The sequence below is a fragment of the Ptiloglossa arizonensis genome, chromosome 5 (assembly GCF_051014685.1).
Source record: "Ptiloglossa arizonensis isolate GNS036 chromosome 5, iyPtiAriz1_principal, whole genome shotgun sequence".
Lineage (NCBI taxonomy): Eukaryota > Metazoa > Arthropoda > Insecta > Hymenoptera > Colletidae > Ptiloglossa > Ptiloglossa arizonensis.
This window is the reverse complement of record NC_135052.1, coordinates 28,095,245-28,112,354: the sequence shown is the minus strand read 5'-3', so window position 1 is coordinate 28,112,354 and position 17,110 is coordinate 28,095,245. Positions and strand designations below refer to the sequence as shown.

Below are 17,110 nucleotides of genomic sequence, written 5' to 3'. Positions count from 1 at the left end.
CGCGCTTTATATTATCTTTCCAAGTTTGGAATACTGACATCGATCGTCACTGATCGAATCGAAACGTATGTTTTCGAGCGGAAAACGGCACAGAGATAAGGAAAAATTGTAAGTAAAGTATAAAGATAATTCCAACATTTTTATTAATAACGACGATCGTCAATTTAAATAGCAACAACGGGAATATACGGTAACAGGTGCAACAATCTCGTAAAAGCTTGGACTTTTTATTTGTTATCTGATTTATAAAAAAATACACGTTAATACATGGTGTGTACGTGAATGACGTGGTACAGTTTTAAAGTGACTGCTTTTCGTTACGTCTTAAAGAATAAAGTCTGTGATTAGTTGTAACAAATGTTCGTTAAATCCTATGATTATGAATGGGGATCCTCGCGATGACACCGTAGATTTATCGTTTCTTCCCGGCGCCTGTATCGACCGTTTTCTCCGTACCTATTGATCCTTCGCGTCGTTCGAATTAAAATTACCTATAACGACACTGTAATCGTTGTGCTTGCGATAAGTCTCCGTTTACAACGAATTGTTTCTTCTCTACCACTTGACGGAATTGATATTGTACGTTGACGCGTGAAATCATTTTTTTCCCTTACATATCGCTGTTCCATTCACGCTCGGACACGCGCTACATTTTACTCGTATATTGTCCTTAACTTCTTTCTGGCTGGCTGTTTTTGGATGGATGCTGTATTACTGTGTACGATTAAAACTTATCGATGCAATAACTAAGGTACTTCTTCTGCTTAACTTATGATTTACGTTTCGTTTAAGTTACGCGAAAATCAAATTCGATGTATCAAATGCACTCTTCGATCGAGATTTCAAAAAGCGGAGTTCGAATATCGTCTACGTAAAATCTATTATCGTAACGTTTCGTGTATGTGGCTTTCTTTTGTGTATGTGTTTGTCGTGTCTGTTCGTAAGTTAACTGCAAGCTATTCCATAGAGCGTAAGGTGTATGTTATCGTTAATCATTCTATCGCGTATCGGTTCAGTTTAGGAGACTCGCTAGAAAAAAGAAAATGTACTATAGCGTTGACTGTAGATACAGATAAAGAAATTAGATCACAGCATCGAACGTTTCTCTTTTCTAGGAGCACTGGCGACGTTTGTTTTTGGACGAAATCAATTGCCAAACTTTATACACGATAACGCTTCGCTTAAAACTGCGACGAGGAGTTTACCAGCCACGTTAAAAAATATACAGATTACTCGGGGCGACGATATCTGGAATCGAATTCTTAATATTTAAAAATACTTAGACGATTCGTCATGTTTGTTGCCGATCTTCTTCTTGTTCGGGTAGCGGTGGAATGCTATTTAAATGATCCATGGCATTGTTTTCAGTTTCGTCTTGTTCCGAAAGCAACGGAACCACTTGCTGATTATTGCCATCCGCTTCAGAAGGTCGCCTACTTTGCCCAGGCAAAAAGGACATAGGTATTGTGCCCGATGGCGTTGTCGGTGCCGAACGCGATAACCATCGTTTCGTTTTGTTCTTTGAACCTGGATGTCCTAATGGCATGTACATTTTTCCTCGTGTCCTTCTGGCTTTGTAAGATCCAACAACATCACCTGGACTGAGAGGCCGTTGTGTAGAGCCGTTTGCATTTGTCGTACATAAAACTTGAGGCCGATTTTGATAACAAGGCAAAACGGTGGTATGCCCACTGGGTAACTGTGGTAGCTGTTGAATCTTGTCTAACAGTTCACGCAACTGTAAAACGATGTTACGTGTTAAAAAGAAATATTTCTAATGTAACGTATCGTATGTTAATACAGGAAGCAATACTGTTGGCACAAAATCAATACCTCTATTGTTGGACTAGTAGCCCGTGGTGGTGAACACGGAGATTGAGCAGCTAAACTCGATATGTCAGATGTTGTCCTATGATTAGCCAACGAAACAACGGAGCCAACATCCATGTTTTCCATTCTCTCGCATTCTACTGCAGATAACTCGTCGACGCTGTTGTTGCAGGAGTACGGTGGTGGAATTATGGTATTCGCTTCATTCACCATATTGCACATGAAACTGGAGCTTAAGGAATCCAATGTGCTCGCATGCGACAGTGATCTGAAGTAGCGCATCACAAATCCTGATGTTCCTTTGCCAGATCCTTCGTCGTATCCAATCACCAATGGATACAGATCTGGCTTGGCTGTAACCTAAAATCCAAACGCATTGATACAACATTGAAATTTATACAAGTTAGATAAACATGCAATGTATACCTCATTATAGGGAGGTGGCAGCGCTTGAACAAAAGAACTACAGTGGCTATAATGCGGCGGTGGGTACCACGGTCCTGTGGAAGCTCTGTCCGAAGAAGCACAATCTTCCACCATGACCGAGCGATGGCGTCTCCATAGCCAACAGCCGCATGCTGCTGCTATAGCCAATCCTATAAGTACCGCTGCCCTAAATAATATGGAACGTACATTGAATACAACTTTTATAGAAGAGCCGTACACCCGAAACTAAGGCACTGACCATAAGTACCAATAAGTCCAAATCAAGAAATTAAACATGTCTGATGCAGAGTGCAATTGGAATACACCGAAACAACAGCCAAAGGAACAACAGTCTTTTGGAGGAGAGCAGCTAAAAATGATTAAATAGTCACTCGGTACGATTTAAAATTCACATAATAAATTCAAGTAGATAAATTTAAAAATACGTGTTAGAAACTTACACATGCCCCCCATTGCACAGCCTAGAAGACACCTTAAAAATAAAGCAAGAAACTAATTGTTATTAAAGGAAAAGTAGTTGAATTAAATTCAATACGAATTTAAGTTAATTAAAATTAAGCATTATGTATAAATGCCTTAAGACTTTTTACTTAATATTTTCTGCAGGAGCGATCGATCGAGCGTAAAAAGTAACAGAAACTGGTGTGTAAAGGTTCGAATATTTGTTTAATCTTTGAAGAGAAATGTCACGATACTTGCTGCACAAAAATTCCACCGTCACTCTCATATCCCATCGAAGGACATCCGACGAGAAAGGATTGTTTTCGTTGCGAGAAAGCGTGCACGGTGTAACGATGAATTTGTCGCGCACAGTTGGTTCGAGGAAATAAAGGCGACGTATCTAGTTGTCATGAAAAACAAAAGTGGACGTGGAAAAAGACTTACGCATGAACGAGAAATACAGCGAACAGGGGTTCATTGTCTAGACACGGGCGAACCGTGCGTAAAACCGACGTATTGATCGACCTCGGGTCGAGCAGAATAGAACAAGGAGACACTGGTACACGAGATATGCGCTAACATTCTACGGGGTTATAGCATGCTGCAGCGGTACACGGCGGCTGCATCATTAGAAGTCGAGTTCCTTGTCGTCGTTCTTACTTGATCGACGAACAGCAGCGTCAGGAGTGCGGTCGGCACAAGAACATCGAACGCGCGGCCTAGAGTTTGCACCATAATTCTACCACGGAGTGCATGCCACCGCGCCACCTTATATAGTTCCCTTTCGTTTATCATATATCTACCGACGGCTGCGGAACAAGTCGTCTTCCTTCCTATTCTAATTCGGTCCTCCGGGTCTTGCGCTCTGTGATTAATGTTGAGCATTAATCGATCGATCGGCTTAAAAAAAGTCTAGTTGAGCATATCTAATCGTAGTCAATTCAAACTATCCTTAACCATTAGAGTAAAATGCGATTCAATTTTTAGCTAGTATAACGTTGTATTTTAGAAAAATGATAAAACGTAGAAAATAGATAAACGCGGTACTATTTGTAACTTTAGTTTAACTAATTACACAAGTTATTTATTTGTAATATAATTTACTTTCATAAGTATAAAAGCCTATATACTCTTCAATGTAAAACCGTGTCTCTGCAGATTCAAATCGGCATTGTACCGCTGATCGGTAATTTTGTGTCTCGATATTCTAAAATGTTTAGTTAATCGATCGGATATAATTTGTAACATATCCATTAACAATGAACGAATGTATAAAGGTAAAAGAAATGGTATATCTAACAAATTTTTCTCAAAATCGAATGTATATTCTACAAGCATAAAATGATATTGAAAAAATACATTCATAATAATAAATCACAAAAACTATATAAAAAAAATTTGTCAAAACTTTGCACGTGTTTAAAATTCAAACATATTGACAGATGGCTCGGTCGGTAAGTCCGTCACGCGTCAAGTTTCGCGACAATTCGATTGGACGGCACGATGCTTGTGGCTGCTCTCTGATTGGTTGCTGGGACTTGTGTACGCGATCACCGCGGATGCCGGGCCGGCGTATCTCGTCTGCGTGATCATTCACAGTGCGCGCGTCGTGGAGCGCGGGAGTGTCGATGCGTGACAAGTGCGTGGCGGCGAGTACGAATACACGTTGCCGGTGTGGAAAACGCGCGCGATCAAAATGTGACGCTCGGTGGATCTCGACCGGGAACAACGACCAAAGGATTCATAGATCAACGGAAGGAACTTGACCCTCGGTGAAAGTGGCGCCCGCGGATACTTCCGGAGAACATGAGATTCCCGTAACAGACCGACCGTAAGTACAAAAATATTTTTATTCGCGTAGTCTTATACATTTATATGCGCGTGTAGAATAATTCTTGAGGTTAGGTTCTGATAACAGCATGTCAGCTGTTCTTTACATCTTACACACTTGTTATTTATTTTTGTTAAAATTACCGACGATTCCCGCGAATCGTTGAAAACTGGAGTCAAATTTAATGCATATCGTTTTCCGTCGTGAAACCCGTTTCTGTTCTTCGAAAGTTTTAGTACGTACAATTTCTCTCATACAGGGTGTCCCAGTCTATTCGATACAAATTGAAAGAACGATTCATTACGTGGAAAGAATAATTCTAAATTGTAGAACTTGGATAATGTACAAACAGTTTACTTCATATTTTCAGCTTACTTTTCCGAGGTAAATCGCTTCTGTTAATGTTACGAGGTGTATATACTTTGGAAGAGTCGGTATGGAAGGCCCGTAACAGAGTCATTCGTATAAATTTGCACAATGTACACAGTATTGTCGGTGAGTGGCCTCTTGGTCCGTAGCAAGCATACTCGTTTGGAGATTCTCGTGTTTCATTAATTCGCTAGAGTCGCTAATTCACGTTTTGCTCGTCAATATTAATCGCGTCAAACACTTCCGGGAAACAGCGCATCTTCCGAATTGCTCACACTGAAAAGAGTTGCGTTTAACGGAAGGAAATTGTTTATAGTAATTTCTCGCTTCAAGATCGAAAATCTTTAATCAAGAGTCGGTATAGAATTTTTTGCGCGACTGGTCGAAATGGACAATGGCGAAGAAAGAAGATAGTAAACGTAATAGAACATTGGAAATACTAAAAGAGAGATAGAGCGAGATACGATTCGATACTAATGCGACTAAAAATTTTGTTTATTTTTCTGAATAATATTCAACTATGTGTAATTAAAAATAGTCCAAATACAGTCGTGTATGGACTTATTTTCATCGAGGAAACGTTATCGACTCATTGATGATTCTCATGAAGAGTCAATGAAAAGTAGAAAAGTTTTTAGTTTGCATTAATGGATGTCACGTCGATATGCAGCATCGCTTTGAGGATCCACCAGCGTTTTATAATTATTTAGTAATGTTGGGTTTCAATAATCGGTAATAATGGTTACTTTTTAAAAAACAACCAGACGATAAACCCTAAAGTTATATATAAAAATAAATATATAGCATTATGTACTAAAAATACTGATAAATTCTAAAAAAAAGTTATTAAAGAAAATTAGTATGAAAGTTCATATATAAGGAGGAAAATAAACTGCATTTGTTCAAAAATATAACGTGTAAGGGCGAAAAACGAGTTATAAATATTAGCAGAATAAAATAAGATAATGGGTAGAAAAACATTGTTAAATAACCTATATAAAAAAGTCCGTTGTAAATTAAAAATGGCTATATCGGATACTCTTGTAATTCATACTCAGCGTCGAAAGATATCGGAAGAATCTCTGCAAAATATCGGCAAAACAGTACAGGACCACACAGCGACATCTATAACGTACAGGAGGAACATAAAGTAGCAGTATCCAAGAACGACGAATCTAATTTATCTATATCCGTTTGTAAATAGAAGAGAGTTACTATCGTTAGAGAGAATGTAAAATAATTTACTAATTATCCATCTTCGCAGCGTTGTATTTTAATTGCGTTAAAATTTGAACGATTTTCGAAGAAAGGCTTTACCGTACGTAGAAAGAAAGGAATTTAGGGTTAGGATTTGATTCTCGTGTCCAATAAGAAGTTCCTACTGTCTCGAGTGCGCCGGCCGAGTATTCGATTCTTGGGTCTCCATTGACCCAGCCGTAAGGGTCACACGACGGTCGAAAAGTACGTACGAAGGTCGCGTACGTGTATCAGCTTTCGTATCGTGCACGCGTTATTTTTCCAGTCTTCGTTGAAATCGATGCGGAACGATCGACAATATTACGAAATTGTTCGGAAAAGTTTGCATTTATTCCCGTTCGTGCGCGCGATTACTTTATCCAGCTATGCATGCTACTGCTCGCAAACTAGCACGGCTTATACATATTGCATGCGTATCCGCGTATACTGTCGCTGGCAAGAGGGGTTTACAGCGTATCCATCTAGTTTCCCCGCGTTTCTTTGTTTTCACGTGTCTCTTCGACACGCTTCGCGACCGATTCTAGGATAATAACGTGGTTAAACGCCGCGTCGTTAAAACCGACAGATCGATATTCAAACAATGGGATCTCGGTGGAAAATTTTTATTCGTTGCTTTCCTACCAACATATTTTTAAGCCTCTCGACTATAATTAATCACCGATCGAATTCCAAGGGAAGAGAAAGCTAAGAATAATACTATGGATTCCACGGATTCCGTCCTATTTGAACTCGGGTTTCAATTCTAACGAGTTTGTACGCTCATCTTGGGACAAAAATTCGTTTCATGGGGACAATTTACCATTTTGGACTGTACATTTCTTTTTGCTGTGCACGAGTAACCGCGATGGAATGAAAATTATGTTGCTCGGAAAGTAGTATAACAAGCGATGTATTAATTTTCGGTAACAATTATTGTCGTGTTTTTTCATTCGAAACACGATAGTCGAATAAACTTTTTCCCTATTTTTGCCAACAAAGAACCGATCGAATGGAATCTTATTTGTCGAATATTTGAATTAAATTTTTTGCGTCGAAGAGTATTGCGACTCATCTATTTCTGTTAATTTATGACATCGGTACGCCTTTCGGGGAAGTATAGTCGACGGTCATCGCGACGTGTATAATTATGTGCTTCCTAGCTGGTCGCTATACGGAGGATCGTTGTAAAACGAATAGAAAACCTTCGTTGAAGATGTAAAAGTCAAAACGGTTTCAATTATTATCTTCAACGCAATGTTTCGATTGTCAATTTAAATTTCAAGTAAAGCAACGTTCTTTTAAAAATCTGTCGTCACATCTGGAGTCGTTTCGTTACCCAAACAAAAAACAGTCACGATTCTTAGCATCGTTGAACATCGACGAGTAGGTTTTCAAAGATTGTAGAATTAATGGCGGCGCGAACCAGAAGAACGGAAATTGAAGAACGGAACTGGTTCTTTTTTGTATTTTCTTTTTTTAACCTTGACGGGCCACTTTAGCGCCGATTAAGTTATACATACTGAGTTACGTCATGCGTTATTGCTCACTGACTAACCACATTAATATCGAATCGATCGTCACGGCACGATAACGGATTATAGCTGGCGTCTGCCTTGCTCGGCGATCGTCGTTGCTCTGCAGCCCGCGGGGACGGTTCTCGCGGTCTTCCCTCGACGAACAAAGAAGTTCGTTCATCGTTGGGCACGGCGAGTGCGCTCGAGTGCTCGAAACGCATCGGGCACCGAGTGCACTCGACCAGCTTGAAAAATTTGGAACGAACGCCTCGTTAACATTCCTCGTTAATCTCCTGTCGAAAATTCACACGCGGCACCCCGAACGAGACCTCGGGGTAACTCGAACATCGAACATTTGCATTTTACGACAATGTTTATTTACATATACACTATTACACTATAATTGCAGTGTACTGTGCAATTATCGTTTATATGCGTAGACTTTTGGCAGAATTGTATATTTAGATGTGAGATGATGAAAGAATGAACATTTTTTCAAACATTTTCTCTTAACAATTTACAAGTCACCGGAAACTCTAATAAATAGTATTGAAATATATAAAATTGAAGCATTTAGTAATTGTTATTTATAATTGTACACTTTTGGTATAATTATATATTTAAACACAAGAAACTCTTACCAATTTACAAGTCACCGGATACTGTAATAAATAATATTGAAATATATGAAATTGAAGCACTTAGTAATTATCATTTGTACGCGTATTATATATTTAGACACAAGAGGATAAGAAAAAGAAAATATTTTTTCAAATATTTTTCTATTAATTTACAGGCCACCGGAAGAAGTTACCAATATATTTTGCAATAGAAAAGTTATACAGGTACACGTAAAATGAGTGGCTGGGTTATAAGGGGTTGTTTTTCTTTAAAGTTTCAAAGTACCAGTAACGAAATACGGGATAGTTGTCAAGTTGGATCGATAAACATTTATGCAAAGTTTCTTCAAAATTGACGTTCGACAATTTTGTTAGTATTAAAATAGGGGATGCTTACAATTGGCAAAGAATTAGTATCAATTGGTCCAGTAGGATCGAGTGTAAATTGTACGTACGATTGTCAACATTTATTTAATTTTATTTACCCACAAAAGAGTGAAATGGTAATATTCGAGTAGTTGTAAAATGCAGAATTAAAAACTGTCGTTACATTGGAATTATTGTGAAAGTAGATATTGCGTGACGACTGTCGAAGTGTTAAGTTTCAAATTAAATTGCTCGAATTGACTAACACAAATACAAACACTTTCAAACGTTGACCCTAACTGACCTAATAAAATGTAATTACGTAATACGTCCAATTAGTCACGAGATTGCTCTAACCACGGATACATACGAAGGTCTCATTAAGGCTACACCTGTGATTAGAATTTTTGGAAAAAATTATTTCACGTCACGTAAAACGACGAAGGATAACCGTGCTTAAAACAGAGACGACTTTTAAACGACCAAGTTCATCGATAGAGTAATGTCTCGGTTATTGATCAAATTTCTTGCCCGGATTCAAGATCGGTGGTCATCCTGGCCAGTTTGTACTATGTCCTCTCGAGGCTTCGAGTTCAACCAGTTCCGAGAAAAGATTCTCTACCGTGCCTCGCATATTGATAATTGGCTGTCCCGTTTATCGAACATTATGCCAGATACTACTGTATTCTAAACAGAATTTCTAAGAAAGTAACGCACTGCCCATACGAAATAATCCGCAGAAGTATCGATAACTTTTATCTTTCGATAATCTATTATAACTGTATAATTTCACTTTGATGCTTTATCCGAGGTAATTGAATTTATTTCTTCTTCTCCCCTAGTCGTTTATTTGAGCTGATTAAAGGGCACCTTTGACTCTTTAAGAAGCATCACGACCTCCGAGGAGAAGCTATTTTTCATACGTTGCAAAGAGAGCTGGATATTAATTATCGAATGAGGAGTTTTCTAGTTTGTAACTATTCTTGAAGTTCTTCGAGTGAAACTAGTGAAAATGTTTGAGCCTTGTAAAAGAAAGAAGGCCTTTGTTTTTTATTTCCCGAGTTGCCTCGAGAAATTGGTCGATTGTTAAGAAAGCTTACAAAAGCAGTTCCGAATGAACGAGTAACAGCAAAGCAAGTAGATAACACTATGAATAGTCTTTCATATGCGTTAAGTCTCCCAATTGTACGAGTCGCAACCACCTGCAGTTAAATTTTTCAAGAGCTTCAACTTAGTTACAAAGCAATTTTCTACTTATAAAAAATGTCGGCGGAAATACGTTGAGAAACAAAGTTACCTAATAACGAATGCTACCGATTAAATGGAAGCTTTTACTTCGTGGACTTACATGTTTAACGTTATTAGGGGCTAGAAATTGATTTAACTAAATCCTATTAGAAATCGACTAAAGCATAAACCTATAATAAAGAAAAAGTATAATTTTTCCTTTTCAATTTTTCACCTTTCTACGTACCAAAATACTAATTACGCCTTTTTTTCGTATACCATTACAATTTGGTTAAATAAATATTTTAATTTTGCGTCACTGTCGTTTTTCTTTTTTTAATTAATATCTTGAATATTACTCGACGTGCAGCGAAGTTGCTGCGGCTCAAAACTGTCGGACAATGAGGTAAAATGATTGTAGAAAAATTTTTGTTATAAATGCTACAGCTTTAGCGCAATCTTGTTCCAAAGTTAAAGTGTTACTACTGACTCCGGTCTCCCCTAAAGAACAGAAGCAGGTGGAAGCATCGCTGCACCGCGCGCATCCCGTTTCCGCTGCAAGTCGGCCGCAGTCACCGCTAACTTTTCCTGGATTCGGCCGACTGACGCCGCCTATTTATATCGCGTCAGTTGTAACCTGCCTGCGATATAATCGCGTAACTGTGCTGAAAGTTTGCCTAGCTCCGTTGCGTCGAATCAAAAAGGGGCACACGAACGCCCTCTCGTCGACTGATCGATTTCATCGCCCCCTCTCGGCGAGCGTTTGCCAACCGAATCGTTCGCTACCAAATTCGTAGCAAAATTTTCTCGCCCGACAATCGAACGGAAATACGAGACCGGTAGTCTCGCGTTAACCACGCTCGTTCGCGAGAACGTTTTCCCCTCACGAAGTAGCATTCTCCCAGTAGTTTACAAAGTAATAACCTCTTTAAGAACACTTCGTTTTAACACCAGAACTACCAAAGAAATCTTCTTTTGAAGTTCTTTTTAAAGTTACTCAATTATTAACGGTGTCTTTGCCTACAATGTTCGTGGACAATTATCAAAATAGACAACTAACGATACTTCTAAATTAATTTGTCGTTTCCTAACCTGTAACGCAAATTTTTATTTTCATTCAACGAATAATGGACGAAAATTTGTTCATCTTTTTGTTCGTTGTATTCGAAAGTATTTTGCTCGTCTCTGACCGGAGTCGAGTAACGAAATCATCACCTTCTTCGATGTTTATGTTCTCAGAGCGCGAACGACCCATCGCCAACTACATATGTATGTAAACTAAAGCACGGCTGACCGCTGAGAGCGATCCTTCCCACGCGTTGGATCGAATTTCAGCCGTTAGAGAAAAAGGAAATTTTTATATTTCTATTACCAACGATTTATAACTTATTATTTAAAATAGAGCTAATATATCGGACGTTTTGTTTCTAGCATCTCTAGTCTATACATAGACTTTGTTTTCATCAATCGTACACTTGCATACTTTACCATATTGTTTTACTTTGTATCTCTTATTTGAATCGTTCGTGCGTGTAAGCACACGTGTTTCGTTTTCGGTTGTTTCGCGCGATACGTACGTTCGAGAGACACGATGCTCTTAAAAATCGCGTTATCCATCGTCTCGATTATTCATACTCGATTGTTCGTTGTAAAATTTTACAATCTGAATTGTTCGTTTAATTCGAAACTATGCGGGTGTCGTGCATATTTGGTGCGCGAGCTCAGTGTCGCGTGGGCGCTGTTGGTAAGGTGTACGTGAACGAAAACGTGTACGCGCCAGGTGTAAATAAAAGCGAACGCGTAACCCTCGGTTAGCGAAGCGCGACCGAGCGTAACGTTTTCTCTCGAGCCATTGTCAGCTGGTCGCGCCCCCCTTTTCTTTCTTTTTCTTTTCTTTTTTCGCCACCGTGCGCGCGCAACTTTCTCGAACCTATTGCCCATTACCATAAGAATCCCTCTCATCAACAACGGTAACGCCAGTTCCTTTCATCGAGGAAAACTCTTCTCTGGACATTATCTCCATTCTCCGCGACACACGTAGAACTGATCGGTCGGTTAGAAGAATCTTTAATCCTTTCGCTGCGGTAGAGTCTGAAAAGCGTTCACGTATTACGGTCAACGTCCAAACAATAATAATATTACGCCGCGTTCCGAGAGTTGCATCATCCAATTCGACTAATTGGCACCAGGCCACGAAGCTATTAATCTTTATAACGTTGCCTAAAAGTTTTTTACTTCGAGTATTTCTTTCTTCATGGTGGTAAAAGCGTTGAAATTTGTCTTACAATGGAGCACGACCAAGGTGGAATTTCCATAATAATAATAGTATCGGATTGTTCGGAAAGTCATTTCGTTTTTTTTTTTTTTGTGAAAATGAAACACGATTTTTTTAGAGTGTATAAACATTTTATTAAATTGTATATTCTCCATTTTTGGAGATAGATATTGTTATTTCCAGGCGATTTTATTATCTCGGATACGCAATTACGGTTTTGGAAATGATCGCTTAAATAAAATGGCATTTGAAGTAACGTTATTTTAAAAATGTTTCAACGTGTGCCACGATTCTCGCGCCGTGTGAAACTAAAATTGTTTCTAGTATTCGTAGATCGTGGGATGACTATAGTAAACTAACCCAGACAATAGTAAACTATAGTCGTCGTTAGTAACAAATGGGTTAACGAGTTGCGGATACGAATTTTCAAAGCACGTCCTGCACGCCTCGAAAACGAGGTAACATTGCGTAGACTGTTCCAACCGGAAAGCCACCACAACTTGGAAAGGAAAGCGCTTCCGTGCGTTCCTTGCAATCATCTGTTTATTACAATATTCTCGAGACGAGAAGAACACAACTCTCGAGGTTGAACTGTCTAGTTTAGAAGCATCGTATAAAATTTAACGCTACCGCGAAGGAGGCACAGATTTTCCCTAGAAGAACGTAATCAATAATACATGCGAAACTGTGGGAAAGTATACAGCGGGTAATTGTTTAGGTTATTATTGTTATCGTAACATCTTTATTACGCACATCGGGAGAAAGTGTACACGTTGCAATAGAATCTTTGTTTAATTACAACAATACGCGAAGGCAAGGTGTGCATGCACGAAGGTCGCCCCGGAACCTAACCTCGAAGCAACGCACAAAACTAAAGTTGAACGAACTGTTGATGCATAAAAGATCCGGTGGTGTGTTTGAATCTAGACTAGGTCGAAGAAAGTGCACGTATTTCTGTCAGAAATATGAGAGAAAACAAAGCCTGGAATTAAATCGTACGATGATAAGAAGTAGAAAGAAATTATTATGAACGGACGACATGGACACTGTAGCATATTGTCCACGTGACGATAAACTGGGTCCAAACGAAACCACGTGACCGATACAATTACATATATCGGTAAGAGGACTTCGAATCGTGCAAATAGAATAGAATATCGACAAACCTATGATACATTCTCGATTAAAACGTCGTATCGACTATCTTCTTCTACTATATGTACGTCCAATTTCACCGTCTCTTGGAAGCAGAGCCGCATTTACTTCGTTTACGTTCGCGGATAGAAAATATTGTTAGAGGAGACCGGATCTTTTTCGTTTCAATTTTCAATTAAATTTTTTGTGGATAATATTTTTTAAGCAATGCACGGAGACTTTTTAATTTTGTATTAGTATGTTCGAATAAAATTAACACGTTTTTACGTATAAAGCAATAAAATACTGTACATTTATAAATCAGGACGCGACAACTTGTCGCGCGATGCACCTTGCACCGTGGCTTCTTACAAGTTGCGCCGACCTCAATTTTTGCTTATGCCGATTTGTATCTTCATAATCGCAAATTTGTTTTTCTGGAGTGAATAGATAATACACAGCCTACGTTACACGACATTCTTCGAATCAATAAGGATTTGATTAAATAAAAAATTGAATCGTTACGATAAACGATTTAATCACTACTCGGTATAAATAAATGCTCTATTGAAACACAACTTCTCTCCGATAGTTTGACGGTGTTGCCGCGTTCAATGCAAAAGTAGAAGTAAATCAAGTTCCGGTCTGTCCTACATTTTTCTCACCTATGAAAAAAAAACCCTAAAATTATTAACGGTAAGTAGGAAACGGTTAACGTTGCGACGAAAAATGTAAATAACGATTTATGGAATTTCATTTACCTGTGGGTAAACCGGGAACTGCATGGGTTATATTATAGAGTGAAATAATAGACCGGTACGGGTCAGATTGAAGAGGTTAGGAGGAAGTTGTTTGGCCGGAAGAGGAACAAGCCTAAATTGCATCGCGATCGCGTACCTGAAATAGATCTCTGTTGGGTTTATAATTAGAGGCACTTAATACGCGTTTCGTGGAAGCAAAAGCAGCTGGCTTGCAAAGAGCCTTCCCCCGAGCGTGTTATCTGCCGATTAGGGACAGAAAAATGAAAACAGTCGAGAATGCAGCTGCCTGCCTCCTCGGCGCGCGGTCAACTGTACTCTAGTTACGCGCGCGCGGGGTATTTATATCTTCGACTGCGATCAAAAGAGCTCGAAACCGCTGTCTTCGATGTCTCACGAGCGAAACGAGTATTCTTCGTGGTTCGTATCGTCCTCTAATCTTCGGTTTCCTTTCTTTTTTAAATGTAATCCTTCGACAACGTCTGTTACAGGGGTACGTATTCCGATAATCTAGTCGAAAAAATATCGACCTCCTGACTTTTTCCAAAAACTTTTCGGTTCGGTGTTTTCCATATTAATGGAAAATAATTTCATATTAAAAACACATAAACACGTGTTTATCCATATTTACGCTAGAGTTACGATTTTTTAAAAATAAAAATAATAAAAATTACAGGAGTTGTATAATCTTGGGTGAAGCATATATTGAAAAATTAGAAGACGTATACATTTGTTTCGACCCTTTTCTTAGCAAGGAGGTCGACCTTTTTTTCTCGAACTGCAGTCGGAAATGAAAATTCTTGAATTCGTCCTCGGCTACACTTTTTTGAATTAACAATATTTTCTGCACCGCGTAATCCGAAGAACGTGTATCGTTAAAACGTTAAATGTAAATTTTATTGATATGTATACTATTTTCGCAAAGAAAAAAAAAGAAAAAAGCAATAAAGTTTACTACTTTTTCCCAACCTTCACGGTGGTCTCGTAAAGTGGAAGAAAAAAAAAGGTAGGGAACGCGATTCGAACGGTCGACGAAGACCTCTACCTTGCTTTTGATTTCCCCGGCTTCCTTGCGAAGAAATTTATCGACGGAGGCGGATCGGAAGGTTGAAATCGCAGCGATCCCACGCACGGGACTGCGCGCTAATTGGCGCGATAATCTTCGCGCATTCCCTCGCGTAAACACGAAGAAACGGGGGATGCGGAATCGCACGCGTGGCTCGGACGTGAAACCTGTTCCGACGCTCAGGGTCACAGGCGGATTTGCGCGATAATCCTAACCTATTTCCTAGGGCGTGAGCCGGCAGAGCTATCGACACCGATATCGATTCAGATACACGCCAATCCGGCGTCGGAACGTCGGATCGCGTCTACTCGCACGTAGTCGGCACGGAGTTTCCGTTTAATTTGCTCGGTAGATTGAGGTTATGTGTCGACGGACGAATAGATACTCGAGCAACCGATTACTTTGGTGTCGAGTCTAATTAGCGACGCGAGACGAACGCGTCGGATCGGATCGAACGAGAATCGTTCCACGTGGGGCGCCTTTGAACCCTTTCGTTCCCAAATTGTCCTAAATTGTTTGGAGGTCGTAAGAAGAATATTACGTATCGTTTGGAATATTTCAGAGCTCCACGTACCAGAGAACACGCAGTGTATTGCAATTCTCTTCGCCACGAGTTTTAGAATTTTACGGTTAGAGATTTAGATTTTTATAAGTTTATCGTTTTTACACCTTTAACAAGTTTTTATTTGTGTATTAAAAATGTCGCGTATAATAAAATGCTTAATCAAAATTAGTCGTCTAATTAACGTACTCGATGCTAATCCGATTAAGATAATAGTTTCTATTGGGTAATTTAAGAGGAAATTTACCGTTATACGGAAAAAGTAACTTGGATAAATTCTATCGTTTGTGTATCTCTGGTATAAATTCTATTGTTCCGGCACTGTTCTTAATCACGTGGTTTTGTTTACCGTCGTCCTTTCTCGAACGCGATACGGTTAAACAGAGTGTAGTGGGAACGCGCAAGGATTGATCGAGTGACGGGCAAAAGTTTTTTTATTTATAGAAAATGTAGAGAAAATAGAGCATCGTGGCTTCCGTGTCACAATGCGGGCGAGCTGTGCTTTTCGTTTGTTGTCTCGGTCGATGAGTGTGCGTCGAAACAAACCCGTCGTCTCGTTCAATATCGAAGGAAGTTTCGTCTTTCGTTGTTGATTTCTCCGAGTCAGTCACGGATGCACGCGGCCAGTTATGAATTTTATGATTTATTCGTGTTGCTCGTAGCAAGGGGAGCCTGGGAGGGGAGGAAGGAAGGTAGGGCCAGAGATATAGGTACAGAGAGCCAGGGCTGGCCATTATAACCGACTGTATGAATTACGACTGTGTGCATGCCAGTGACGTGCAGTCATCGGCCAATGGTCAGCGCTGATAGCCCTACGCTTTTCGACCCTATACTTAGCGGATAATCGACGCGATATATGTACTGCGCTTATTAACTGATATAATAAGCCGAGTGGCGAACCTCGAACTATGTATGTATGTATTTGGATGCGAATAGTTTCGTCGACATCTTTGAATAAATCCTGTTCGAACCGGCCTAGCCGAGGACTGGCGAGGGGAATAACTTTGACGTTAATCGTGATTCGTCGCGGTGAAAATGATCGTTCGCTAACAACCAATCGGCGCCAGCTTCCTTTCTTCTCGATAAACACAGAATCGTGCTTAGAGAAACATGTCGAGAAATCGACTTTGTTCCCGGTTGATTGAATTTTACGACGAGATAGTTGCACTCGGAAGGTCGAAAATTTATTCAATTTCCTCGTAAACATTCGTCCGAGCATTTAACGAACATTATACCCTAAGAGATAAAACTTTGGCAAGTCGCACCACTGGAGCCAATTGGATCGTTTTCCTACAAATATAAAAAATAGACTTTATCTGTAATGATACTTGTTCGTGTGGTGTGAAAGTAGGCGAGTTTTAAGGTTACTATTAAGAAAATACCAAATATTTTTATACAGCAGTGCTATTATCTAAGCATTGTAGGAAAATATAA

The 17,110-nt window shown here is 39.4% G+C and overlaps 2 protein-coding genes across 5 annotated transcripts in view; one reads left to right on the top strand and one right to left on the bottom strand.

The window, feature by feature from the left end:
- Positions 1–208: 208 nt before the first annotated feature.
- Positions 209–3,536, bottom strand: LOC143147015 (uncharacterized). 3 transcript variants are annotated; one of them, XM_076311826.1, is made up of 6 exons: positions 3,379–3,536; positions 2,718–2,749; positions 2,516–2,626; positions 2,257–2,443; positions 1,834–2,190; positions 209–1,738 (listed from the first exon to the last, which is right to left on the bottom strand). In XM_076311826.1, exons 1-6 carry the CDS (start codon positions 3,511–3,513, stop codon positions 1,292–1,294), a joined length of 1,269 nt encoding a protein of 422 aa, XP_076167941.1. In that variant the 5' UTR covers positions 3,514–3,536; the 3' UTR covers positions 209–1,291. The 3 variants fall into 3 exon arrangements, with proteins under 3 accessions (XP_076167941.1, XP_076167942.1, XP_076167943.1); XM_076311827.1 differs by having other exon boundaries at positions 2,973–3,485; XM_076311828.1 differs by having other exon boundaries at positions 3,163–3,485.
- A 792-nt stretch (positions 3,537–4,328) lies between these two features.
- Positions 4,329–17,110, top strand: part of LOC143146583 (uncharacterized) — a 42,589-nt gene continuing 29,807 nt past the window's right edge. For both annotated transcript variants that reach the window (XM_076311012.1, XM_076311011.1), the window contains exon 1: positions 4,329–4,549. The gene's annotated coding sequence lies outside the window, so the exon portion shown is untranslated. The remainder of the gene's footprint in view (positions 4,550–17,110) is intronic.

Excerpts from the sequence above, each read along its gene's own strand:
- LOC143147015 (XM_076311826.1), bottom strand. The coding sequence starts at position 3,513 with ATGATAAACGAAAGGGAACTATATAAGGTGGCGCGGTGGCATGCACTC. Across the intron at positions 2,750-3,378 it reads CGCTGCTGTTCGTCGATCAA|GTGTCTTCTAGGCTGTGCAA; the intron begins GTAAGAACGACG and ends TTTATTTTTAAG. Across the intron at positions 2,627-2,717 it reads CTGTGCAATGGGGGGCATGT|CTGCTCTCCTCCAAAAGACT; the intron begins GTAAGTTTCTAA and ends AATCATTTTTAG.